This window comes from Dipodomys merriami, unplaced genomic scaffold (genome assembly GCF_024711535.1).
Source record: "Dipodomys merriami isolate MVZ:Mamm:240054 unplaced genomic scaffold, mDipMer1.0.p SCAF_112, whole genome shotgun sequence".
Classification (NCBI taxonomy): Eukaryota; Metazoa; Chordata; class Mammalia; order Rodentia; family Heteromyidae; genus Dipodomys; species Dipodomys merriami.
The window spans coordinates 1,271,059-1,298,903 of record NW_027202405.1 but is presented as its reverse complement, the minus strand read 5'-3'; the positions used below and the strand labels follow the sequence as shown (position 1 = coordinate 1,298,903).

Genomic DNA, 27,845 nt, shown 5'->3' with positions numbered 1-27,845 from the left:
GATAATCTGGAGTATTAAATTTCTAAGTTTAACATTCAGCAAAACTTTGCTTCACAAATTTGTTTTAGAATGACAGAAAATATATACACCTCAAGTATGTGGTAAGATAAATGCCCTTTTATTTCCTCAAAATAAATGCTTTAAAAGTGCAGTATAAAAATTTTAGATTTGAAGGCACTGCAAAATCTGCATCATAGGCTATCCTGCTTAGTAGCAAGAGCCAAATGAAAATATGCGACCCTTAATTTAACAGAGCTTAAGAACTATTTGAGGAAGTACCTAGCTCTCATCAAAGAAAAATAACCTTTTGGCCCATTTAATTAGTGAATTCCTTCCCAAGACTGCTTTTCAAAAAGTTATCTGGAAAAACTACCTAGAATATGTCAATTACATATATGCTTGATGGTATTCTTCATGAATGTCAGAGGGTGTGGAGAAGAATACTACAGGTGTGAAAAAAAAAACACAACTATTTCCAAAATAGTAATGTATTACAAAACAGTAATGTATTATGATTAAAGCTAACTATGCTTTTCTAAAGCCACTGTTTTTAATAAATAATGCCAACAACACATGATCTACCAAAACAGTTTTTGAAGTTCATAATGTTTGTACAAACTCAAAGAACAGATCAGAGCCATTATAATCACTTATTTTTAAATTTAGGGAAGTTTGTATTTGCTCTTAACTGTTGAAATTATTGTACAATAATAATTTGTAGTTCATGTGCTCTGATGTCCTAAACTGTTATAAAAACAAAAACAGCCAGAAGACCTTATAAACAATTAGCTACATTTGTTATTAGAAACCATACCAAATTCTGTCCAGTATTATATGAACAATTACTGTAGCCACAGAATGCTGTAGAGTGGCCTAGAAAAAACAATCCTTAATTTTTGTACTATATATAGTTGATTTCAAATACCTATTTCTTTCATAAAAGAACGGAATTTTCCCCCTTAAAAACCGCATTGCATGTCTTCAAAACATTTGTTCTTCAAAAGGCAAGTAAAATAGTGGTCCAAAGATTATTGTCAAAGAGGCTAAGACATCTGTATAATCTGATCTATTGATATTTCTCTGTTTATAAGAGCTTTAGTTACATATAAAGGAAAAGAAAATAATATATATGCTTTAATCAGATTCTTTCAGAACAAATAAAATAACACATTAGAGAAAAACTTACTTAAAAATAGTTGTATTTATATTCCACAATTTGTTCAAATACTGGTTTTCTTATAAACTGGTTTTCATATGAACTTTCTACAGGATGTTTTAAAACAAATTCTTCACATTGTGTCTTGACTATGTACTTACGGAATTTCAGGGAAATAGTTCTGTGTTTTTAATAGCTTAATTTGTACTAAAGGGATGGCAGGTGGGGTCACATGCAGTCCATGTGGGATTCTAACATGACATTTAATGAGTTTTCTGATGTGGACCATCCCTTAGAGGCTGAGGGTAGCGCATCTGTTGAAAGAAGTGACTGTAGATTTGGATTACTGCTCTCTGCATCTTCCAGTTTTTCTGTGTTATCTTCCCAATTGATATGAAATCTTGTGACCCTGGGATTAGATGCCAAAATGTTCCTTTGAAGCTAGAGGAAGGGAAGATATAAATAGAAAATTAGATCATCATATGCAAATAGAAATTTAACAAAATATTTAAGTCATACTAAGTGGTTTATTCATATAGAGCACTTTAAACATGACTAATAAGCAAGAACTAAAGCCTTCACAAATAAATTACTTTAGCATTGTAGAGATAAAACAAGGTGTAAGGTATATCTGAAGCAATTCACAGATCTTTCAATGTCTACTAAATATCTAACTATCCTATTTGTGCTTCTTAAAATGGAGAGAAAAAGCCTTTTTCTTTTTTAGATAAATGCTTCAGGGGATGCTTTAAACAAATACGCTATTTAGATTGATGTGCTTTCAAGGAAAATGAACAACTTCCCTCAATTATTAGTGGCTTTGTAACTTAAAATAGTATGGCTTAGTCTTAGAAACAGTGTTCTAGTGTCCTCATATTTCTGCTATACAGAGTAGCATACATGTAGCTGATACACTGGATTAATGGAAGGACCCACAAATAGGATGAAGACATTACAGCCTTAATATGGGGAGGGAGAACAATCGAATCAACTTCCACATAACTGTTCTCACATGGTATGACAGAGTATCATGTTCACAACTTCATTTATTCAGCACACACAAAATCACCAGTTAGTGGATGGTTAGTGGATCCCAGTGGAAAATGATAAAATACTAGGATCTCAATTCTATCTTTGATTTTAGCTTCTCAGAATTTAACCTGTTTTTCATCAGAAAATTTTAAGACCTTTAGTTTATCCTCTAAATAGAAAGAAGCATATTAGATATTCAGAGATAACTTCATATGAAATGCAAACACAAAACTACTTCCTACAATTTTGGTTAGAAATACTGGAAAAGTAATATTTTTGTTTTAATCTTTACAGTAGATAAAAATTTCCATATCCTAAACGTTTAGATGAAATACTGTGATGTATGCCTTACAGAGAACCATAAACAAAGCCTGATTTTTTACATGAAGAACTTTAATTTTTCCAGGGGTGGGGAATATCTGGAATGTATTAAGACCCTTGAAATAATTTGGTACCTGATAGGACAAACATGCTTTTTTGTTAGCTGCCTATGTTACTAATATCCCAAACGGCAGTAAAAAGGTTCTCCATCGCTGTACCATTAGACACTCAAGGTATCTTATGACTCCTGTGGAAGTAGCATTTAAGGTAATCCATAGTAATCAAAGAATAACTATTCTGCCCAGATGGCACAAGGACTTCAAATTTATTTTGTCTCAAAGCTTGAAACTATATAGTACAAGTAATTCAGGAGGAATAGTAAGAACATTACCTTAGAAAAATCTGGCTTTACTGGTGGATTTTCCCTTAATTCTGTCTCAGTATATTCATTATTTACATAGTAGCCAACTCTAATAAATTCTTGACCTCGATAGGTGCAAGTAATTAGCACAACAGTTACACCTACTGCATCTGCATCTGGAATCAGTCCTGGATTAGGTGCATCAGCCTAAAATAATTTAAAAAGAAAACAAATGCAAAAAAAAAGCTGTTAATGGCAGTTAACAGTTGGGAGTTTCCGTTATCCTACATGTCAGTTGAAAGTACAGCAAAAAAACTTGGAAATCACATTGGGAAGGCAAATGCTTAGAGGTTAGCTGGTAACTAGAAAATACTGCACATTTCTCTACATTAGTCCTAAGTAACTTAGGTATTTGCAATCACTTCACTTGCAGAGGGAAATACTCTCTCATGGTATATGGCAGTTCACAAAACAGGAGTGTTCAAAGCATTTTATAAAATAAGTCATATTCTAATTTTTCCATTCAATCATTTTCAGACCTAAATTGGTATAAAATACTAAATTATTTCCACACAGCCTATTAACTGTTAATTTTTTTTTTTCGGTCGGTCGTGGGGCTTGAACTCTGGGTTTGGACGCTGTCCTTTAGCTCTTCAGCTCAAGGCTAGCGCTCTACCACTTGAGCCACAGCGCCACTTCCGGTTTTCTAGTGGTTTATTGGAGATAAGAGTCTCATAGACTTTCCTGCCCAGGCTGGCTTTGAACCACGATCCTCAAATCTCAGCCTCCTGAGTAGCTAGGATTACAAGCACGAGCCACTGGTGCCTGGCTAATTTTTTTTTTTTTAGGTAGTACTGGGGCTTGACTCAGGGTCTTGAACTTGCTCTATTACTTGAGCCACACCCTCAACCCTTTTTAAACTTTTTCAGGTATTTTCTCAAATTTTTTGCCCAATGTGACAATCTTCCTTCTTATGTGTCCCACATATATAGAATAATTGGTGTTGCCCTTCACCTAGCCTTTTTTTTTTTTTTTTGCCAGTCCTGGAGGTTGAATTCAGGGCCTGGGCACTGTTCCTGAGCTGCTTTTTCCCAAGGCAAGCACTCTGTCACTAGAGCCACAGCACCACTTCCGGCTTTTCCTGCTTATGTAGTACTAAGGAATTGAACCCAGGGTTTCATGCATGCTAGGCAAGCATTCTACCACTAAGCCACACTGCCAGCTGCAGCTTTTTATTATTTTTTTAATATGGAATTTCATTAACTCTTTTGCCTGAGCTAACTTTGAACCTATAGCCTCCTGACCTCCATGTCCCAAGTAGCTAGAATTATAGGCATAAACCATCTCAGCTAGCCCCAGCAACAAATATTTATTTTACCAATTTTAATCTTCTACCCAGAACATAGATACTTAACCAGTCCCCAAAGATATTAATGTAAAGCCGACAGTGGGGATTGGGAGCTCAGTGATAGAGTGGACCCAAACACACCTTACACTAGAATGTAAAAAGGTATTGAGCAGAAGATTTTGGAAACATAATCCTGTTGTAATCAGTCACTTTGCTAGGCATTAAAATACACTGTTTGATTCACACTATATTAGTGGAAATTAAATGAAGGCAAGGGTTTTTTTAGGTAGAGATCATAGAAGACCTTGTTTTGAATTGTGTTCAAATTTCGAGGAATGCAGAGTGTGAAGCAAGAGTCAGAGGAAGCCAAGAATACAGAGAGGCTTGAGCTTATGCCCATGGTGGGACACAGAAAAACAGACTGCCTGGGTGAAAGGAACCATAGACTAAAAAGGCACAGGCAGTGATGGCCAAGGCATCTGAGCAGAAATTCTAGGTACTTATGAAGTAGTTATGAAGCCTTACTGTTGTTAACAGGACAACGAAGAACATCCTGCACCTTAGTGAACATTTCAACCAATGTCTTAGCTTGGCTCAAAGACTAATGTTTATTGTAGTACAGATAACACTGCATAGCTAGTCAGCTAGGCTAAAAGTTTAGTCACCTTCAATTTCAACTTTTCCTATCCCATTACCTGGTGTTAAAGGTGTTAAAGGTGTTAAAGGTATAAAAATCTCAGTTGACTCACACCTATAATCCTAGCTACTCAGGAGGCTGAAATCTGAGGATTGCGGTTCAAAGCCAGCCCCGACAGGAAAGACCGTGAGACTCCTATCTCCAATAAATCACCAGAAAACTGGAAGTAGCACTGTAGCTCAAGTGGTAGAGCACTAGCCTTGAGCTGAAGACCTGAGGGACAGCGCCCAAGCCCAGAGTTCAAGCCCACAACTGACCAAAAAAACAACAACAAAATCTCAGTTATTTCATCTGTAAAATCCTCCACCATTTGTTTTCAACCAACTTTTCTGTTCACTTCTCCTAAAACTGTATACCTCATTGTTCTCAGGATATGAGTTACACAGTGTTCTGATGAGTTCACAACATGCTGATAATCTTTTATACCTTTGTGTTTATTACAATGACCTTTTAGCCTAAAAGGTCCTTTCCTCACATTGTAAGAGTTCATTTTTCCCCCCTAAGGATAAGGAGAGAGCAAATAGTATCAAAGTATTTTATCTACATGCATTGAAGTGTTATAATAAAATTCAGTATTTTGTATCATTTAAAAAAAAGAGAAATTACTGCTTAGAATGGCCTGACAGAAGAGAAGTAGACAAGCATGCAAAATTTAGCAGCCAAGAAAGTAAAATGGATACATAAGAAGGATGACATAGAATATTTAGAAAAGCAGTACCTTAAAAACTCATAGGCAGGGATTAAGAACTCGGCACAATGGCTTTGGGATTAGCAGTTATATTTTAGAAACAAAAATACTTGATTACACAAAAAATTCATCTTTTAGAGTTTGCATCAAATGTGTCCTTGTCAGTGAAGCCCCAAGTGAAAGGTAGACCAACATCTTCCTATATGTTTGTATTACTTGACACAAATCTTCTATTAATGCATATCCAGCAATCTACATGTTTATTCTTCTGTGTTCCCTATTAGATTTTTAGCATTCATCCTGGGCAGGAGCCCAGTTCAGCTCACCTTATGTTTTATGTAGCTATAAGCATTTAGTGTTTTGAAATTAGCTTATTATTCAGTTCCTGTCCTGAAGGGATTTTTTCATTGCTCTGGCAGGGCACTAGGATGTAGACACTAAGCCTTTCCTGGAAACTATGCTGTTTATCTTAGAATTCCTATGCATCCTCTTTCCAGAGGTTAGGTTTCTCCCAGAGTTCCAAAAGGGGTTCTAAAAAGACTTAGCAGTAGAAGGAGAAGGGTAATAGTACAGTAAGACTTAGAATTAGAACTCTTTCCCCTAATATTGCTTCCCACCAACTAGGAAATTGGTTCTAGGTATGTTTGTGTTTGAAAATCTGTTTGTCAAAGGTGTCAGCTTGAGGAAACTTGAGGAAGAAAACTTGTAGTTGGAAGTGAAAAGGTACCTGAACCTCTTCCTGATCATAATTATAAAACATGAAAGGCTAAACACTTAAATTACATTTTTCCTTCTTTTCCCCACACCATGTGCACTATCACTTTATATATCACTATATATATCACTATATCATCTATCACTATAAAGAAATATTTTTTCAGTGTGGGTCAAGTGGTAGAGCGCCAGCCTTGAGCAAAAGCAGCTCAGGGATAGTTTCCAGGCCCTGAATTCAAACCCCAGGGACTGGCAAATATATATTTTTTTCAATGAGAATGAACCTACAAGAAAACAAGCAAAAAGCTTCGAGCAGTTTTCTAACATAAGCACAGAAGATTCCTAAGAGCTTACTTCAAAAGCCACGGCATTTATTTGTAAGTTTTTATGATACCTAAAAGACCTCCCACTGCATGTCAGCCCAAGTTTCTTGAATTATGTCATGAATTATCCTCAGTGCTGTATGGGTTCTCCAGGCTTGTGGGTCAGAGCAAACCCAGCCTTTTTACATAACAAATTTAATAAGTTAAAATATTTAGTTCTAACTGTAAGTCTACAGACATAATTAGATTTGTCATTGATGGGTCAACTGTTTTATTCCATATAGCATTTCTGTGAAGTAGTAGGATACTATTTTCATTCTGTAGGTGACTAGATGACAAAAAGAGAATAAAGAGCTTGTTTAAAATCACCCATGGCTAATAAAAACAGGTATCTGTCTGACCAGGGCCTCTGACTGCAGTGCTTCCTCTATAGGACAGGACACTGTGTTACTTGTGTCTTTCACAAGGCTGTGTGCTCACACAACTAAAGTTAACATGACTTTTAGTTAATACGTGAGAGAGAGGCTTTTAAGTAGTTTTTCTTCACCAATTGTTTAGATATACTAAATTACTTCTTTTTAAATAAAGAACTTAAAGCTAGGAGACCAAAATTCTGAATGATATTCAAAAAAGGGAAGGGAAAAGTAACTTTTCTTTGGTTGTTGTTGGTCTTGGAGCTTGAACTCTTGGGCCTGGGTGCTGTCCCTGAGCTCTTTAACTCAAGGTAGGTGCTCTACCATTTGAGCACAGTGCCACTTCTGGTTTTCTCATGGTTAATAGGAGATAAGAGTCTCACAGACTTTTCTGCCTGGGCTGGTTTTGAACCACGATCCTCACATCTCAGCCTTCTGAGTAGCTAGGATTACAGGCCACCAACGCCAGGCTCAAAGTAACATTTTTTAGAGGTGACATGAACTTCATTGAGTCTTCGCCCATTTCTGACAGGATTATTTTAAAGACTATTCATTTAAAATTGATTCTGAAGTGAGAAAATAGAGGTTAAAAAAATAAATGAGATTTTCTTTCTAGATTAAGCTTTTTCACTGTGACTTTTTTGGGTAGGAATACTTGTATCAAAACCTGTTTTTTTTTAAACTGTAGTTACCTTTTACAATATTATATTTCCCTCTAAAAAGCATAGATAATTGAATACCAAGTTGCTTTACACATCAATTTAACATGTATTAGGATTTTTTTTTTTTGGTGGGTCATGGTGCTTGAACTCTGGGCTTGGGTTCTGTCCCTGCGCTCTTCAGCTCAAGGCGAGCGCTCTACCGCCTAAGCCACAGCACCAGTTCCGGTTTTCTAGTGGTTTATTGGAGATAAGAGTCTCATGGTCTTTCCTGCTCAGGCTGGCTTTGAACCGCGATCCTTAGATCTCAGCCTCCTGAATAGCTAGGATTACAGGTGTAAGCCACAGGCGCCCAGCTCTAGGAGATTGCCTTGACACATACCCAAATATTATAAGTGGTATCTGAGGATATAATTTATATTAATAGAATTTTCCCTTACATATAACTAATGGACTAACTAATTTATATCAGTTCTCTGTACAGTATTTAGACTTAAAATTTAAGTCAGATCTAGGGTCACACATCTGTATCTACTAATATGGCTGTAAATCTAGCTCAGAGTACTGACTGTGCTGACCGAAGTTGTTGCTATTGTTATACCACCACTCCTACTAGCTGAAATTATAAACTGAAAAATGTGTATTTCTATCTAGTGCAGTTACGCTTACTACTAATACATATTACTAAATGACTTATCAGATGAACCCATGTTTTAAGCTAATGGATACACATTTTGAAAGTCTGTTCCACAGAAAAGCCCAAAATTAACCATCATGTATACCATGCTATAGTTTAATGTTTCATTGTATGCTGTACACTTCTCTAAAGTAAACCCCACACTATCACTAATCAGCATAGAAAACCAAGAAGTGCAGTCCCTTTATGACAGACCTGAAACATGATGGAAACAGATTAAAAATGAAAGTCCTTGAAGCAGAGTGATTTAACACAAAAGGGCTAAGAACCACAGAATAATATAGTCTACTTTACAAATATTTTTGACATACATTTACCAAAATTGATCTTACCTGAAAGACAAACATATGTCTTCCTGCAGGAACCGGGCCCACTAAAACCGAGTCTAAAACTTGATCGTATTCTTCACTTTCTGCAGAGCCCACATAGATAATTTTCCATTCCAAGTCTAGGGTTAAAAACCAAAACATATTTCATATCAGTAATTGCATTACCAGACGATGTAGTCCCTTTTAATGTCCACTCAACCATTATTGGCTGCTAAATGGCCTTTCAGAGGAAAAAACAAAAAACAAAAATGAAATGCTCCTTATAAAACTCTTACCAGAGTTCACTGCATACCAAAATTCCTCAAAATGCTCTTTTGTCATACACTTGTCACTGTATAGTGCCCTTGACAAATAAAACATAACCAAAATCTTAGGAAACACTATCAACTTTGTCTTGAGGATTTATAAGTGTTTCAGAACACTTAACGCCACTAAAGAATACCAGGAACATTAATCCAGCATGCCTTCTATTTATTTGATTATGCAGTCTTTTTGCCCATTTGTATGTCATCTGTTACAACAAACCTCAACCCAGTTGGGAAGAGTTGAGCTATGAAATCCAAGTCAGTGGAGTCCAACATGGAAAAATCACTAGCAAACTAGCTCAGCTCTTCAACTAAAAAAGATGTTACATTATCATCACTCCTCATTGCTGATACCATAAAGTGAAGCCGCATATTACTGTTAACAAATAGCTACTAATAATGTATTTTACTAACTATACCATCTGCGGTTAATGGACACAGTGGGGTTTGTTTCCCCCTTGTGGTACCCCTTTCTGACATACATTTTGTAATCTGGAAGAGGAAACCAAGAAGCCTCTACACTTCTTGAGACATATACAAAATATATACAGTGGAGATGGGCACAAGGACAAGCAAGATACACTCAAGTGTTATGTGTAATTAAATCTAGCAGATTTCTTGTGCATAGTTAACAGTGTATTGAGAACACAGAGATAGGTAAAACCACTAATCTTTGAAAGAGCTGTCTTAAAACAAGGAAGACAACTCTACAAATACAAATAATCTCTGAGACTCTTCAGCCTCTTAGCATATGTGGTTTGCCACTTGGAATCCTTGCACTGAGATACTCTAAGTCTCTACTCCTACCTCCCAAAGGCAGGTAGTTTCACTCTTGTACAATCTAGTTAGTGCTATTTTAATGTAACTAGTATTTTTGTTACTTAAATTCATATTATATAGGTATTGCTTAGTCAAATCATTTTATAAGCTACAGTTTATTAAATTGACAACTCTTTGAAGTTTATACATTCTCTAAAAGTCAGTAGAGGGCCTATTATCTCTTGGACCACTTACATTTCTAGCTTTTAGCACATTCTAGATGCAGGATTCTGCATCTGACATCTAACAAGATCACCTATTGATGGAAGTAGGAAGCAGGCAATAAGTCTAGTCAAAGAAAATAGAAAATACAATGTCACAGAGATAGTAACATTCTTGGCATGTCTGGGGAAACAAGCAAGGAGGCTAGAACTGGAGCGGAATGGGCAAGGGAGAAAGTAACCAACTGTAAGATAGGGCATTCGAAGCATGGCCAGGTCATGCGAGTTGGTAAGGACCTTGGCTTTTACACTGAGCCACATGAAAAGCCAATAAAATTTGGTTGTATGCAGTGCTGGGTATCAAACCTAAATTGCTTTAGGCATGAAAGGCAATTGTTCCACCACTGAGCTACATTCCTATCCTTTAAGGGTTTTGAGAAGAGCAATGAGTATCTAACTTTCATTTTAAAAGATCATGTCAACTGTTATGTATGTGGGCAAAAGAACAGGATGTTTTAATAAATGAGGCAAAAAATATAATGGCTTAGGTCATGTGTGACCATGGGGATGGGAAGCGGGTGCCTTCTGGATGATCTTTGGGGATGGAAACAGCAAGAATCACTTGTTTGTGGCAAGGAAGTAAGAGAAACAATCTGAATTTTACATGTTTAGCTGTCTACTAGATGGTTAAGTGGAAATACTGAGTAGGTCTATACAAATTTGACAATTGACAATTAACATATGTTAAGTCATAGAAGCTAATGTCATTCCTAGGGAGTGGGCCTTGGGGTTCCACAAAGTTTAGGGATCAAGAAGATGAAGAATCAACAAAGTAGGTTAGGAAACTAATGGTCAAAGAGAAAAGTAATCCCAAAACAAAATGAACAAACCATTAAGGAGTCCAAAAATTAGTACTAAAGCATCCAAAAGAGGGTAAAACTGAGAACTATGACACAAAGATTCACATAAAATTTAATTGCACCTATATTTATGTATGGGTATTATACAGTATATATGTTATTTATATAGATACACACATTTTAAATGTTTGTGGTCTCTTAATGGTATTACTTTTAAGCTGGCATTTGTGGTTTATCATAGAAACATAGCCATAATTTATAAACCTATTTCTATAAAATATCTATCATGTGTTGAGCATTGCTCTTCTGATTTTATACAGTTCTTTAAATCTCCAAGCTTTACTATATGGATGTAATTATGCAAACACAGTATATACTGTATATTATATACATTATGTAAGCAAGATTCTGAGAGGTGATTTAAAACAATTTACAAATCAAAGTATCAGCTGTGCTTGGATTGTGCCCTTTCTAGCTTTCAATAGTGGAATGAGGAGGAGGCATGGATTAGCACACAGGTGATAGGCTAGTCTTTAAGGAATACCTGTACATTGATTTTCATGCTGTTATGTTTGTAGTAGCTACTTAAATTAGCATTGTTTTATTTTATATTTTAAATCTTGGTTTCACTCACCACATTTTTTCATTTTAAAGAAGACTGAGGTCAGTGGCCTTACACAGATTATTCTTTGGAAAAGCTTATCTTGTTCATTTAAAAAGTTAACTATTTATTTCATTTAATCATGGTAATCCCAGCCTGAGAGTGTATCCATTTGTGGAGAGAAGTCACCAAGGAAATTTTAAGTTAATTACACAATTGGGAAGACCTGTAGTAGACGGCATATAATCTTTGGAATCAGAACAAGTTTCAAAGTATAAAGCACTATGCTGAATTCTGATGCTCTGTAAATATACAACCATCACTAGCTGTAATTATTGAAATATGCAAACTTTAAGATACCAGGACAGTCAATCAAACTTACATATTGGTGACTCAAACTTCAATCTTGACCATTTTTTAAGGCGTTCTATTCCCTGCTATAAGCCATATATTGGAAACTTAAAGCTTCTTCTGAACCAAAGTTACAAAGTTTCCTTTTTCTTAAAGGAAAACAAAAATATTGGTGGCTGTAGACAACTTAATGCAGGAAAAGTGACAGCTACAGCGTAGCTTGGAGCTTGACACAAAACTTGAATAAAGACCAAATACTCTATAATTTAACTTATCAAAGTGTGGAACCTGTAAAGGGGACTTTTGAGTTTCCCTAGCAAATCCTCAAACCACACAGCCTGTAGGTGGAGTGCACAGATAGATATGGCACCTCTTTCAAAGATTCCTTTGCAGCTTTGGAATGACTCAGCTGAAATATTTTAAAATAATGGTGCCTGGATGTGAAGTGTACCAGTGGAAGTAGGCGTATTCTTAACCTCCAGATGGAACAGAGTTTGGCCTCCATGAATAGTGGGTCTTAAATTATCCAATGTAGAAAGCCCTATAACAGTCCTAATCATGTCTTCCTAGTTCAGAGTTAACTCCTAAAGCATCAACTGAGAAATACCTGTAACTCGAAGAACTTCTAATGTCAGTTTAAATGCATTGGTCAGTATTTTTTTTGCCTATTTGTACGTAAACTGCAGTTAAAAACCTCACTGTTAGATATGACCTGGTAGTTGAGCAGTACTATGGTAAAGTGATCAAATGGCTTCCGAGTAATAAGAAAAATACTCTTTAATTTTTATTATCAGTGGCCTATTTGGAGATTATATTATAATGAGTCATCATTCAAAATATGCTCGATACAAAATCCATGTGCATTTATTACATGTATTATAAAACAGAAAAACACATTAAAGTGTTAACTGTGATTAAAGGAGTGGGGGAAGTAGAGTGAACTGTTATTTTATGTTTGTACAACTTTTAAAAAGTTTATCCACTGAGCATATATTGGTTTATAATTCGTTATTCTACATAAAGCACATTTTAAAGATTAAACTCTCAGTTAAAAAATGCTGCACATGCTATTATTAACCTAGTATTTTAATGCATCTTGTCGAACGTATTTGCAAGTTCAAAAGATATCTGTTTAACTAAATTTAACACTAAAGTGATTTCGCCCCTCAAATTTTGAGATGGAAGTACTGAACTATTTTAAGGAGATCTAAGAAAAGCAAAATAAAAATGGTCAAGATGTTGCTTTCCGGAGCGTAGTGTATTTCTGCGTATTTAAAATAGATGAAAAACAGTTGCATGCCCATCGGGATTTCACCTTTTATCCCCTGGCGCAGGCTTGGGTTTGATGGAGAGGCAGCTATAGGTGCGTGAGGCGGATCTGGGGTTGTTTTAATTAGGCATCAGCAAGTTCTTAAGTTTTCTGAGAGGCCGTTATGGAGGAGCAAAGCGATTAAGTCGGGCAAATGTTTTAAGGATCATCTCATTTAGCTCTGGGGTTGAGTGAAACTTCCGGGCTCAGCGAGGGTTCTCTCGCAGAGGCGAGATTTCCGTCCTGGAGCGGGAGTCCGCGCTGGTCCGGAGCCTGCGCGCCAGCATCCCCGGGCAGCAGCATCCCGGGAGCCCGCGGGCCGGGAGCGCCGGCGGCCCCCCGGGAGCCGCGGCCGGCGCCGAGGGGCCGAGCCTGCGCCCGCCCGCCCGCCCGCCCCGCTGGTTGGTCCGGGGCGCCAGAAATCAGCGCGAGGACAGCCTCGTCCTTCTCCGCGGAGCGGCCGGGTACGGCCAAGCCCCGGGAGTCCCGCGCCTCTCCCGCACGCTCCGCAGGCGGATAAGCCGGGGCTCGGGGCGGGCGGGCCGGCCGGCGGGCCCCGGGCTCGCCCCCTCCCCCGCGTCGTGACGCCGGGGTCGCCTGCCCAATTCTCCACCCGGGTAAGATGGCTCCGCTCCGAACTCGCCCGCGCGACCACACGCACGCCCGGCCCGGCCGGGCCTCCCCTCCGGGGCCGCCGGGGGGAGGGGGTCGCCGAGGCCGCCGCGGGCCGGCTCACCGCCAGCCCGGCCCGACCCCCGCCGGGGCCCGCCGCGCGCGCGAGTGGCCGGCCCGCGAACCGCCGCCCGCCCGCCTGCCCGCCAGACAAAGCTGACAACATGGCTACCTCCGCCGAACAAGTTGCTTGCAAGTTGAGCCCCGGGCGGGCGCCGGGGGCTGCGGCCCGACCCGCGCGCGCCACGGCGGCCGGCGGCCGTCAACTTCAAGTTTCCCTCCGCAGAGCCGCCCGCACCCGCCGGCGCCGCGGCCGGCCGGCCGCCCGCCCGCGCGACGCCGGGCCCGGGAAACTTTCAACGTCTGCAGCCGCAACTGACAGCCCGGGTCGGGGAGGGCGGCCGGGCGGCGGGACTCACCTTCAGACAGGTCCTCGATGCACTCGAAAGTGATCTCGAACTGGAACGGGTTGTAGAAAGGAGAAGGGTTATCCAGCACCACTACATTGTTCACCTGAACCTTTGCCATATTTTGAAAAAAACACAAACAATGGGGACGGGGGCTGTTTGCGGCACAATTAAGTCCAGCGCGCGGCCGCTCCGGAGCGCAGACCCCCGGCCCGGCGCCGGCCCGACGTCCTGCAGCGGCGACTTGAGAAACTTTTTTGTTTTTCCTCTTTTTATTTACACGGGAGCACTCTACAGTGTTTTGCAGCTTTCCGATTCCACTAAACTACAGCCCATTCTGCTCTGATAACTAGCAGCGTGGCCCGCGATTGGCTGCACCCAAGCTCCGACCCTCCTCCTTCCAGCGAGGGCCTCGGCGGCGAGCAAGATGGGCTCCCGCGCCCGGAATGGACTCGGAAACTTTCACTGCGGCTCCACCTGCTGGTGTGGACCAGGACAAAGGCGGAGAACAAAGTGAGTGGAATACGGGCTGGGAGGCCCGCGCGGAGGCCGCCGGCGGCGGCGGGCTGCGGAGGGGCGGCGAGGCCCCGCCCCCCGGCCCGGCGGCTCCCGCGCCGCACGTCGGGCGTGGCCGCGGCGGGGACGAGGAGGGGCGTGGCCGGAGGGCGTGGCCGAGGCGAGAGGAGGGAGAGAGATCCCGCCCCTCCTGGGCTGGCTGTGGGATTTTTGGTTTTCATTTCCTTTTTTTCCTCTCTCTCTCTCTTTTTTTCTTGGACGCTCTTTTTGCATCGGTGCAACGGCTCTGTGAGCTCTGCTGAATTTAGCAGATAAGATTCGGTTGTCTGCGCTCGATTAGGTTCAGCTGTCTATCTTGTAATGCTGAGAGTAGAGAGAAGGGTTTGTTGCAGTGTAAATAAATTACATTTTATAGACCCGTGTCAGCAAGAAAGGAGCAAAGCCATTTTGGAAATCGAGTTCTTAGCCAGTATCTACACGACAGCGCCGTTAGTTAAATACAAAATGAAGGGTGAGATGATTTTCCACACATTTTGCTTGGAAAATCTAAATAGGGAATCTTTGGGCTGCGCCTGGGTCGTCTTCTTCCCACTCTAGATCTACAAAGTAATAGAATTAGGAAAAATAAATAAGAGATGTAATCAGTTACACCAGGTTCTGCCATTTGGGGAGCGTAGCAGGAAGATGAAAAGGAGAAGAGAACCAGAGGATAGCATTCAATAAAGAATGGAAAAGGGGAGAACACAAAGGCATACCAAGACATTTCATCTTAAAAAGAAATGTGTGTCAAGCCATTAGTAAATAAAAATTTGTAGCAGAGGAACCTTTTCTTGCCTGTAACCAGTGGAAGTCTCAACTGAGGAAATGTCGACTTGTTTAAGCTGGATGACTACCATTGTTGGGGAAAGAGGAAGTTTTTCACTCGCGGGCCTTAATTGTTTCTATTTGCTAAGTAAGGATGGTAAAGGTTCGTTTTGTTATCTGCTATTCATTTTTTAAAGTGCTATAAATAAAACCACTAAATGACTAAATATAATTCAGAATGAAAATGACTCTTAAGCATCAGACTAGAAGAATTTTCTCCTAATTTAGTTGCCAGAATTGTGATTAGTCATTTTCTTTGGGCATTGTTAATATTTAAGTAGGTTGCTTTGATGAGGCACTGCCTCATATGATGATCACCTAAAGTCAATGTGGAAATGCTGATACCAGGCCTTCCCACGTTTAAGAAAATTGTAGGAGTGGGGGAGTCCTACTTCATTATCAGTGGACTAAACAATCAAGGCCTGCCAGACTTCAAAAGCCAGTTGTTTGTGCACATTAGTGTCATACTGTGATGAGAGAAACATTACTGTGGCTCAAAGACAATTCAAATACTTTGCTTGTATTAGTGCTGGTCTTTCTATTAGCCAAGATGATTGCTATATGCTTTTAAGATATGCTAGTCCTGAAAGATAAATGACATATGCTCCTTAATAACTTTTTACCATTTGTCCATAGATGTGTTAAAATGAATCCTATAAAAGCAATGTATCATTTGCAAATATTATCTAAGTGGGGGGTGGGGAGGGTCTTCTTAAGAATTCACTAGAAGCTGCAAGAATTAGCTTCAGGCCTTTTATATTGCTCTTGGCTTATCTATCTTATTACTGTTCATCAAAGATATTAAAGACGGTTGCCTCGCCATGGAAAATACCTTTTAAAAAGACAAGAAAAAAAATCCTCATTTGTGCCCTGATATGCTTTCAGAATTAAGAGAGATTTTAAAAGCATATTTCTGGTTTCAGAAGCAATCTATAGAATCTGTTACCAAACAACTTTTTGGTTAAATCCCAAACAGAAAACCTTACTGCAACAGATGGGTTTCTGTAAATGCCTTCAGTTAATAGGTACCCAAAGGGTCTCACTTGAAGCTAAGAGTACAATGTGAAATGAAATCTCTAAATTACTTCTTTCTGCAGTTTCCTGGAGGAAGGGTGGCTCAAGATTGTTTGGCTTTTTGGATGAGTAAAGCCGAAACCAGTGTCCAGGGTAGAAAATCAATGAATCTATTTAGCTATTGTTTCAGGCAAAATTATATCACCTTATACCCAAAATTCATATGTTGAACCTAAGGATGTGACTGTATTTGGAAAAAGGGTCTTTTAAAAAGTGATTAAATGAGATCATGAGCTTGTATTTTAATAGTCTCACTGGTATCCTCCTAAAGGGAAAATAGAAACATACAAAGAAACACCGGGCACACATGCGCAGAGTAAAGATCCATATAAGGACACAAAGAAGGTTGCCATTTGCAGCCAGAGAGGCCTCAGAAGAAACGAACCAAAACTGCTGATTCCTTGATGATGAACTTCTAATCTCCTGTACTGTGAGAAAATAAGCCATCAAGTCTGTAGAATTTTGTAAAGGCCGCCCAACAAACTAATTTAGCTATGAGACCATTGTTTTCCCCATTGAGTGTTAAGCTTATTTATTTAATCCTAATATCAATTTGTTGTTAAGTACTTTCAATGGTAGGCAATACAGTGGTCCTTTGGCCATGCTAGTAAGGTTAGGAGGTAGTATAGAGTCCTGTGCTATGACTGTTCTTCAAAAGAAGTATCTATTTTTGAACACACACTTGAGTATGGAAGAGAAAAGAGATACAGCTAGTTTCCAAGTACCCAAGACTTCCCCTTGAGTGCTTGTAGAATCTGAAATTTGAAGTAAAATTGAGGTCACCTGCTGGGCATCGGTGGCTCGTGCCTGTAATCCTAGCTATTCAGGAAGCTGAGATCTGAGGATAACAGTTCAAAGCCAGCCCGGGCGGAAAAGTCCGTAAGACTGTTTATCTCCAGTAAACCACCAGAAGACGGGAAGTGGCACTGTGGCTCAGTGGTAGAGCGCTAGCCTTGAGCTGAAGAGCTGAGGGACAGCGCCCAGGCCCAGAGTTCAGGCCCCACGACCGGAACCAAAAAAAAAATTTTTTTTAATCATAATGTTAAAATTGCAAAGATTTAGAATGTAAAAAATTTGCTAGAGTTTATAGGTATTTGACTAAAAAAGTGTTAAGAGCCATTTTAACCCATGATGTTAAAAATAGAGAAAAAATATTTTCTTCACTGTTTCTGAAGAACTTTTGAGCCACCCAGTATCTTAATATAGAAGGATGAAGTATTATTTTTCCCTATAGCAGATAAGGACACTAGCACCCAGAAAGCCTCAGTTGGCTAGTTGCTGTCTTAGTGCATCTCTCTGCTCACCATGTCAGGAAAAATTCGAAGTGGTCTTTATGTGAACAAATATAGATTGTTATACTTTCCTGGAAAAAAAAAAAAAAGCACAAGCAGACACTGTGGTGATGACTTCATTAATGAACTCTTAAGGACAAAGCTCTGTTAATGAGATTGGCTTAGGTACACACTCAGCCAAGGCTGAGCTGGGGACTCCTCCCATGGAAGCATTATGGGCATCCTGCTTCCCATTGCAAAGAGGATGTTTTGAAAGGGCAGGGGTCAGATTACATTTTGGAATGCATCATTATATATTTTGTAAGGTTTCCTGGTCTGTTACATGAAATGAACCCCCTCCCATTGTCTTCTACTTTATTAGTAAAAATGGAGTTACGGGGCTGGGAAGGTGGCTCAGTGATAGAGCACTTGCCTTGCATGCATGAGGCCCTGGGTTCGATTCCTCAGCACCACATAAGCAAAAAGAAAAAAGCCAGAAATGGCGCTGTGGCAGGGCACTAGCCTTGAGCTGAAGAGCTGAGGGACAGCGCCAAGGCCCGGAGTTCAGGCCCCACGACCGGACACCCCAAAAAGAAAAAAAATGGAGTTAGAAGTTTGTTGAAGATTTATGATCCATTATCCGTAATTTGCCAATACAGTTAAACACCCTTTATTTAGCTGCAAACTATATCATTCAGCTTTCTGAAGGCCCATGTTTATTGCCAACAATTTGTTGGCATTAATATATTGGTTTTTCACCAGAAGAATACAAGTGGAAATGTCTCATAATTATTTGTTTTCTCATATCTTCTTTATCTGCTTTGAAATCAAGCTTATCAGTCTTCATTACAGTTCATTTTTTAGCTTTTACATTTTATTCATCCATTCTCTAACCCATTGCCTCTCCCATGCATCAGATGTCCTTCTCTTTGCTTGATACCAGGGGGAAAGTAGTGATCAATAGAGCACTCAAATCTGTAAAACATCTCTAGGCTAGACCACTGCTTGCACAAAGCCACTGCTCAGCAAAGCAGCTCTTTGTAGTTGGTTACTATAGAGACAAATGACATTAGATGGAGTTATGCTTAGCAGAAGCTAGGCAAGTAGGCTTTGTGAGATTGGAGGCCTTATATGCAGTCATTAGAAAGAGACAAAAAACTAGGAAGGGAAGCAAGAGGGCAGGTCTCACAAATGAGCTAATAGGTAATTAGAGGGTAAATGTTTGTTTGATGCCATTTGTTCTTGCTGAACCTCCGAGACTAACCTTCAAAGAATCTCCCTCCAAGTACCCTCTGGTATGATTAGATAGATAGTAATATGTTTCAAATAACAGTTTTATTGAGATATAATTCACATACTATGTGGTTCACTTTTTTAAAATGTCTGCATCAATTGTTTTTTAGGACAGAGTTGTACAGTCATCATCACAGACTATTTTAGGATACTTTTCATCATTTCAAAAAGGTATTTTAGACAAGATATAGTAATACATGAAAGGGCAGAAAAGAATTAAAAGCTGACCAAGCAGGTTTATTTAAAAGCAAAAGGAACAGCGAATAGACTCATGTACAAGGACAGACCTCAGGAACTAGGCATTGACAGTATTTCTTTGTTTACTCTCCCCATATCTAAGATTCCTTGCCCACTCCCCCCTTAGGGAGTGCTCCCTGTTCCATTGGCCAATAGTTGCACATGTGTTACAGGGAGTCATTTAATTGGTTCCCCCATCGACTCCTGAGGGGTACATGCGTCTTGCTCAGTCATCCCTCTCATGTGTTTTGCTGAATTATTGCTTTCTGTCTATAGATTTACCAATAATGGGTGTTTGTGTAAATGGAATAATATATGTGATTGTGACCAGCATCTTTCAAAGCATGATGTCTTCATTCATGTTTTAGCATTTATTGATACTGAATTGCTTTGTTTTACCAAGTAATCATCCATTAAACATATATCATGTTTTATTTCTCTGACAGCAGTTGTTTTGAGCTTTTCTACTTCATGACCATTTTGAATAATGTCACAGTGAACATTTGTGTACAGATTTTTGCATGTGACACATTTTCACTTTTGTTGGTTTTTGCTTAGGAATGATATTACTCAATTGTGTCCTTTTGAGGGATTACCAGACTTTTCAATAGTATCTATACCATTATACATTCCCACCAGCAATGGAAGAGTGTCGTCCCCTGAAACTTCTTCACATTACCATCAACACTTGTCCTTGAATAGCCATACTAATTAATGTTTGAAGTAGTATCACAATTTGATTTGCATTTTGGTTAAAGATGTTGAACATCTTCCATTTGTTTATTGGTCGTTTGTATATGTTCTGAAAAGTATTTAGATTTTTTTTAATTGTGTGTGTGTGTGTGTGTGTGTGTGTGTGTGTGTGTGTGTGTGTGTGTGTGTGTGTGTGTGTGTGTGTGTGTGTGTGTGTGTGTGTGTGTGTGTGTGTGTGTGTGTACACACCAGTACTGGGACTTGAACCTCAGAGTCTTGTGCTCTCACTTAGCTTTTTTGCTGAAAGCTGGCACTCTACCACTTGATCCACATTTCTACTTCCAGCTTCTTTTTTCTGATTAACTGGAGATAAGAGTGTTATGGATTTTTCTGCTTGGGCTGGGTCCAATATGCAATCATCAAATCTTAGCCTCCTGAGTAGTTAGGAGTAGCTAGCATTACAGGCCTAAGCTACCCTTACCCATTTTGTGTATTTTAATTGATACTTTTTTTTGGGGGGGGGGCCGGTCATGGGGCTTGAACACTGGCCTGGGCGCTGTCACTCAGCTCTTCAACTCAAGGCAAGCGCTCTACCACTTGAGCAACAACGCCACTTCTGGTTTGTTCTGGTGGTTTATTGGAGATAAGAGTTTCATGGACTTTCCTGCCCAGGCTGGCTTTGAACTGTGATCCTCAAATCTCAGCCTCCTGAGTAGCTAGGATTACAGGCGTGAGCCACCAGCACCTGGCACTTCTTATTTTTTTTAATTCTGGAATTGTGCATTTTATATATTCTAGATCAGGGGCTTGGAATGTGGTTTCATGGTAGAGTGCTTGCCTAGCATGCATGAAGCCCTGGGTTCGATTCCACAGCACCACATACACAGAAAAAGCTGGAAGTGGTTCTGTAGCTCAAGTGGTAGAGCACTAGCCTTGAGCAAAAAGAAGCTCAAGCCCTGAGTTCAAGCCCCAGGACTGTCAAAAAAAAAAAAAAAAGATATATATTCTAGATCAAGTCTCATCAAATACATGGGTTGCATTTTTTTTTTTTACTCATTCCATTAATCATCATTTAATGCTCTTGGTAATACCATTTCACCTTAAAGCTTTTAATGTTGATGGAGTCTACTTTATCTATTTTACCTTTTCTGACTTGTATTTTTATATGATTTCTGAAAAACATCACCTGATGCAAGATCAAAAAAATTTACATCTGTTTTGTTTTAAGGATATTATGCTTTTAGCATATTACATTTAGGTCTTTAATCCAGTTTTAATTAGTTCTTATATACAATGTGAAGTAGGAGGTCTAAATCCATAATTTTTCATGGGGGTGTTTCCAAACAGCATCTGTTGAAAACAGTTTGCCCCCAATGAATAGGCTTGGAACTCTTACCAAAGATGAATTTGTCTTAAGGATCTAAGTGCATTCCTGGACAATTGTGTTTGGTTGATCTATATTCTTATATCATTATCACATTGTCTTGATTACTGTTGCTTTATAGAAATTTTTGAAATGAGGAAATGTGAATTCTCTACATTTGTTCTTTCAAGATTGGCTATTTAGGATCCCTTGAATTTGCATATGAATTTTTAGATCATCTTGTGCTGTACAGCAGCCTTGAGATTTTGTTAGAAGCTGAAATCTGTAGAACACTTGGAGGTTTACTGCCCCTTAGTCATGATCTTCCAGTCAGTGAGCATGGATTCCTTTCATTCATGTAGTCAACCTTTAACTTTTTCAACAATATTGTAAATTTTAGAATATAAGCTCAGTCTTTTTGGTTATTTTTCTTTTAAATTGATTTATATTTAAGTAATTGTGCAAAGGGGTTTGTACTACAACAATTTATTATTATTATTTTTTTGTCAGTCATGTGGCTTGAACTCAGGGTTTGGGTGCTGTCCCTGAGCTTTTCTACTCAACGCTAGCAGCAGAAGCTCAAATTCTGGTGGTTATTTGAAGATAAGATTCTCATGGACTATCTTGCCCAGGTTGGCTTTGAACCATGATCCTCATATATCAGCCTCTTAAGTAGCTAATATATACAGGTGTGAGTCACCAGCACCCAGCAACAATTTATTCTTAAGTGTTTACTTTTTTTTGGGGGGGGAGGTCTGGTCGTGGGGCCTGAACTCTGGGCCTAGGCACTGTCCCTCAGCTCTTCAGCTCAAGGCTAGCACTCTAACACTTGAGCCACAGCACCATGTCCAGCTTTTTTCTTTTTGCTTATGTGATGCTGAGGAATCTAACCCATGGCCTCATGCATGCAAGGCAAGTGCTCTACCACTGAGCCACCTTCCGAGCCCCAGCATTTCCTTTTTATACTATAGTAGATAGAAATATTTCCTTTATCTATTTGGATTTTACTTGCAAGCATATAAACATACTTTTTATTGTAGTCTTTGGTCTTTTGACTTTATTAGTTCTTATAAAATTTTAGTAGATTGCTTAGCATTTTCTATAATAAGATCATGTCACCTGCAAAAAAGTTCTATAAATAGAAATGTTTTACTATTTCCATTTTTTTAAGTGCTTAGTGTATATTTTTGTCCCAAATGCCTTGTCTAGGAGCATTGAGCACAAGGCTGAATAGACATAGTGATAGCAGACAGACATCCCAGCCTTATTTCTGATCATGGTGAGAAGACTATCTCACACTATTAAAAATGGTGTTGTTCATCCTGAGTTCTTTATTAGATACTTTTTTTCCTGCTTCAATTGTTCTTATAAAGTAGTGTTAAGTGCTGTTTTTACTTCAACTGAAATACTCATGTGCTTTTTGTCCCATAGTCTAAAAATATGAGGATAATGCATCGATTGACTTTTAGATGATAAGCCAACCTTGTACTTCTGGAGAAAATCGTGCTGATAATGATATATAATCCTTTTGTATATGTATACTGGTTCTATTTGCTAGTATTTTGTTGAACAATTTTGCATCTATATGCAAAAAAAGATACTAGCCTCCTGTAAATTTAGTATCCTGCATGTTTAGTATTCTAGCAGTGTCAGGTACTTAACATTCTGGTGATGTCTCTGTCTGACTTTAGTATGTAGAACACTAAAAATTCTAACCTCATGAATTTTGAGTGTACTAACTCCATAGACTGAATTTAGAAATGTTTCTTTTTCTTTTCAAGAAGAATTTGTGAAGAGTTGGCATTTGATTCTTTACATGTTGAATAGAATTTATCATGAAGCTGTGTGCGTAGCTTTTTGATTACTCATTCAACTCTTGTTGTAAGTCTATTCAGATTTTCTTTTTCTTTTTTTTCTTGTCAGTTTTAGTGGTAGTGTCTTTCTAAGGAGTTTGCTAGTTTCATCTATTACCTAATGAATTGACATACAATGATTCATAATGTTTTCTTATTGTTAGGTATTTAAAGAGGCTGCTGAGTAAAAGCAACACCATCAGGTGTTATTCAAGCAAGGGCTAGGTATATTCCGTGGACTGGCTGGCACCGACCAGGTTGGCACTCCACTTGGCTGGAAAAAAAAGGAAGTCTGGCCCCAGGTCATGCCTTATCTGGCGGGGGAGGGGGGAAGGGAAGTGTGGCCAGGTAAAGGGAGGTGGGACCAGGTGGGAGAAGGGTGTGTCCACATGCGATCTGGACTTGACCTCAGAGGGATGGGATGTGACCTCCTCCTAGTGTGCTAGTTGCCGAGGTAACGCAGGTACTAGGCAGAGACTTGGCTGAAAGGAGGGAGGAGTCTGCCTGCCATTCAGAGCAGCCTCTTTAAATACCTAACACTTAAAATCACATTTACTTTTGTAATGTCAATTATTATTTTCCATATTTGATTTTTGAGTCTAGAATTTTATTTGTTTTTCACTTAATCTATATAAAAGTTTACAAACTTTTGGTTTTCTTAGTCTATTGTTTTTCTCTTCCATTCTTTAGTTTCTGTTATCTTCATTATTGGTTTTCTTCTGCTTACTTTGAGTTGCTCTGTTTTCCAGTGTATTTTTTTTGGGGGGGGGTCCAGTCGTGGGGCCTGAACTCTGGGCCTGGGCGCTGTCCCTCAGCTCTTCAGCTCAAGGCTAGCGCTCTACCACTTGAGCCACAGCGCCACTTCCGGCTTTTTTGGGTTTTTCTGCTTATGTGGTGCTGAGGAATCGAACTCAGGGCCTCAGGCCTGCAAGGCAAGCGCTCTACCACTGAGCTACCTTCCCAGCCCTTTTCCAGTGTATTAAAGTAGAAGCTCAGATAATTGATTTGAGCTCTTTTGTATTATAGACAGAACTATAAGTTACATTCTAAACATTATTATCTGTATCTCACAAGTTATGATCTGTTGTATCTTTGTTTTCTTTCATCTTTAAATTTGTATTTGATTTCTTCTTTGACCCATTGATAATTTAGAGGTGTTTTGTTTCATTTCCACTTGTTTGTGAATTATCTGTACTTAGTGCTAGTGATTTATAATTTAACTCCAGAGATATTAAACCACATTTAAAAAAATTTTTCGATATTTTAAAATTTTCAAGGTTCTCTCCATTAGCACATCTTTTGCCCTAACCTTAAAAATGCTCCTTGGGTACTTAAGAAGAATGCATATTTTTCTGTTGGGTCAAAAGTCTATTTTTCTTTTGGTGATCTGCCTAGTTGTATTTTCCTGATGGTTTGACACTTATCATTATGAAATGCACTTCTTTATCTCTAGCATCATTTTTCAGCTTAGAATCTGTTTTGTTTCCTCTGATAATAGTATAGATAAGCCAATTTCTTGTTACACACATACCCTTTTGCTTTTATCTCAAGTGCCTCTTTTAATATAAAATATCTCTTGAAGAGAGCATGTAGTTGGATATACTTCCAGTTTATGCCTTTTTTTTTTTTTTTCTCAAGCCCCAATCCTGGGGCTTGAACGCCAGACTGGGAATCTGTCCCTGAGCCTGTCTTTGCTCAAGGCTCGTGCTCTAACACTTGAGCCACATTGCCTTTGCTGAGTAGCTCATTGGAGATAAGTCTCTTTCCTGCCCAGGCTGGCTTTGGACCATGATCCTCAGATCTCAGCCTCCTGAGTAGCTAGAGATTTCAGGCATGAGCCACTAGCACCTGTCTACTTAATGTCTTTTAATTGTATTCCTCAATCCATTCCCATTTAACATTACTAATATGACTGGATTAAATCAGCATTTTGTGTGTGTGTATGTGTGTATTGTGTGTGAGTGTGTATGTATGTGTGTGTGCTGGTCCTGGAACTTGAACTTAAGGCCTATGAACTGTTCCTGAACTTTTTCTCTCAAGGCTAATGCTCTACCATTTGAGACACAGCTCTTTTTGATGATTGGAGATAAGAATCATAGAGATTTTTCTGCCTGTGCTGACTTTGAGTCATGATCCTCGGAGCCTCAGCTAGAATTATAGGCATGTGCCACCGGTAACCTGTTTAGGGTCTACATTTTGCTTTTTGTTTTCTATGTGTCTGAAGGTTGTGGGGCCTGAGAAGGTGGCTCAGTGGTAGAGTGCTTGCCTTGCATGCATGAGGCCCTGGTTTCAATTCCTCAGAACCATAAAAGCAGAAAAAGCCGGAAGTGGCTCTGTGGCTCAAGAGGTAGAGTGCTAGCCTTGAGCTAAAGAGCCGAGGGACAGTGCCCAAGCCCAGAGTTCAGACCCCACAATAAACAAAAAAAAAAGAAAGAAAGAAAGATATGTTTTCTAGATCAACATTTTTTTTTACAAGTTTTTATTTTAGGCATTCTTTTTTTTTTTGGGGGGGGGGGTCCGGTCATGGGGCCTGAACTCTGGGCCTGCACGCTGTCCCTCAGCTCTTCTGCTCTAGGCTAGCACTCTACCACTTGAGCCACAGCGCCACTTCTGGCTTTTTTCTTTTTGCTTATATGGTGCTGAGGAATCAAACCCAGGGCCTCAGGCATGCAAGGCAAGCGCTCTACCACTGAGCCACCTTCCCAGCCCTATTTTAGGCATTCTTTTTTTTTTTAATTTAATTTTATTTGTGAACATACTGTACAGAGGGGTTACAATTACATGGGCAGGATAATGTGTACATTTCTTACCAAGCATTGCAGCCTCCTCCTTTGGTTTACCCTTCACATCCCTTCCCAGCCTCCCCCCTCCCCCCCCAATCCCAATCCTTCTCCTTCCCCCCCCTTCCCCCCCCCCCTGGCCCCGACGTTGTAAAGCTCGTTTTGGACATGACAACTTGTACTTCTCATTGTTGCAACAGGTATCCTTAAACAACTGGTTTTTCCCCATCTCCTCCACAAGTTATACTGACATCAAATATAGTGAAAGCAGGGGTTATACTGTGGGGGAGGGACATACAAAGCAACAAAGAGATAATCTTATAAATGTGTTAGAAACACATGCATGAAAGAAAAAAACATTAAAATACATATCTAAGGGTTCATTTTCCTGACATCACATTATCTGACCTTTTCCGCTTGACTCATACATATACTAGATATTGCAAATAAGGGAAATCATGGGACCTATGTTTCTTTGGGCCTGGCTTACTTCACTTAATATAATTTTTTCCAAGTTTTTCCATTTCCTAACAAATGGGGCAATGTCATTCTTTCTGATGGAGGCATAAAATTCCATTGTGTATACATACCACATTTTCTTGATCCATTCATCTACTGAGGGGCATCTGGGTTGGTTCCATATCTTAGCTATGGTAAATAATGCTGCAATAAACAGAGTTGTGCTGGTAGCTTTAGTGTGGTCTTGTTTGTAAACATTTGGGTAAATGCCCAACAGTGGGATTGCTGGGTCATAGGGGAGTTCTATGTGAAGTCTTTTGAGGAACCACCATACTGCTTTCCAAAGTGGTTGAACAAGTTTACATTCCCACCAACAATGAAGTAAGGTTCCTTTCTGTCCACATCCCCTCCAGCATCTGTTGTTGTTAGAGTTCTTGATTTTTGCCGTTCTAACTGGGGTGAGGTGATATCTCAATGTTGTTTTGATTTGTATTTCTTTTATGGCTAGGGATGTTGAACATTTCTTCATGTGTCTATTGGCCATCCTTCTTTCTTGTTCAGAGAAGTTTCTCTTTAAGTCTTTTGCCCACTTATTTATTGGGCAGTTGTTTCTTTGAGGATTTGTTGTTGGGGGGTTTAATTTTTTGAGTTCCAAGTATATTTTAGATATGAGACCCTTGTCCGTTGTATGGGTAGTAAAGATCTTCTCCCAATCCCTGGGCTTTCTATTGATCTTGCTAGCTATGTCATTTGCCCTGCAGAAGCTCTGCAACTTTATGCAATTCCATTTGTCCAACCTTTCTTTGATTTGTTGTGTTTCCGGGTCTCTATTCAAAAAATTTCAGCCTGAGCCAAGGAGACCTAGGGTTTCTCCTATTCCATCCTGTAATGTTTTCAGAGTGTCTGCTTTGACTTCAAGGTCTTTGATCCATTTGGAGTTGATTCTGGTGCAGGGTGATATATAAGGTAGATCAACATTTTTTAAATCCTCTAATGAGTTATTTTTCTTTTCTTTTTATTAAGACATAATATATATATATTTATGAGTAAAGTATGATAACTCATATGCAATGTGTGATGACCAAATCAGGGTCATTAGTCCTTCTAATGTCAGGAACTTTTGAACTTTGCTAGCTATCTTGAAATATAAAGGATCACTGAAACCCTACTGAGCTACAGAAAATCATAATTATTTATTCTTCTGTTTGCTATTTATTTC

The 27,845-nt window shown here is 39.3% G+C and overlaps 2 protein-coding genes across 5 annotated transcripts in view; one reads left to right on the top strand and one right to left on the bottom strand.

The window, feature by feature from the left end:
- Mcm9 (minichromosome maintenance 9 homologous recombination repair factor) overlaps positions 1–27,845 on the top strand; it is a 70,373-nt gene that overhangs the window by 19,198 nt on the left and 23,330 nt on the right. The window lies entirely within an intron of this gene.
- Positions 1,122–14,743, bottom strand: Asf1a (anti-silencing function 1A histone chaperone). The gene is made up of 4 exons (XM_070015327.1): positions 14,236–14,743; positions 8,742–8,857; positions 2,901–3,077; positions 1,122–1,597 (listed from the first exon to the last, which is right to left on the bottom strand). The coding sequence occupies exons 1-4, from the start codon at positions 14,342–14,344 to the stop codon at positions 1,385–1,387; spliced, it is 615 nt and encodes a 204-aa protein (XP_069871428.1). The 5' UTR covers positions 14,345–14,743; the 3' UTR covers positions 1,122–1,384.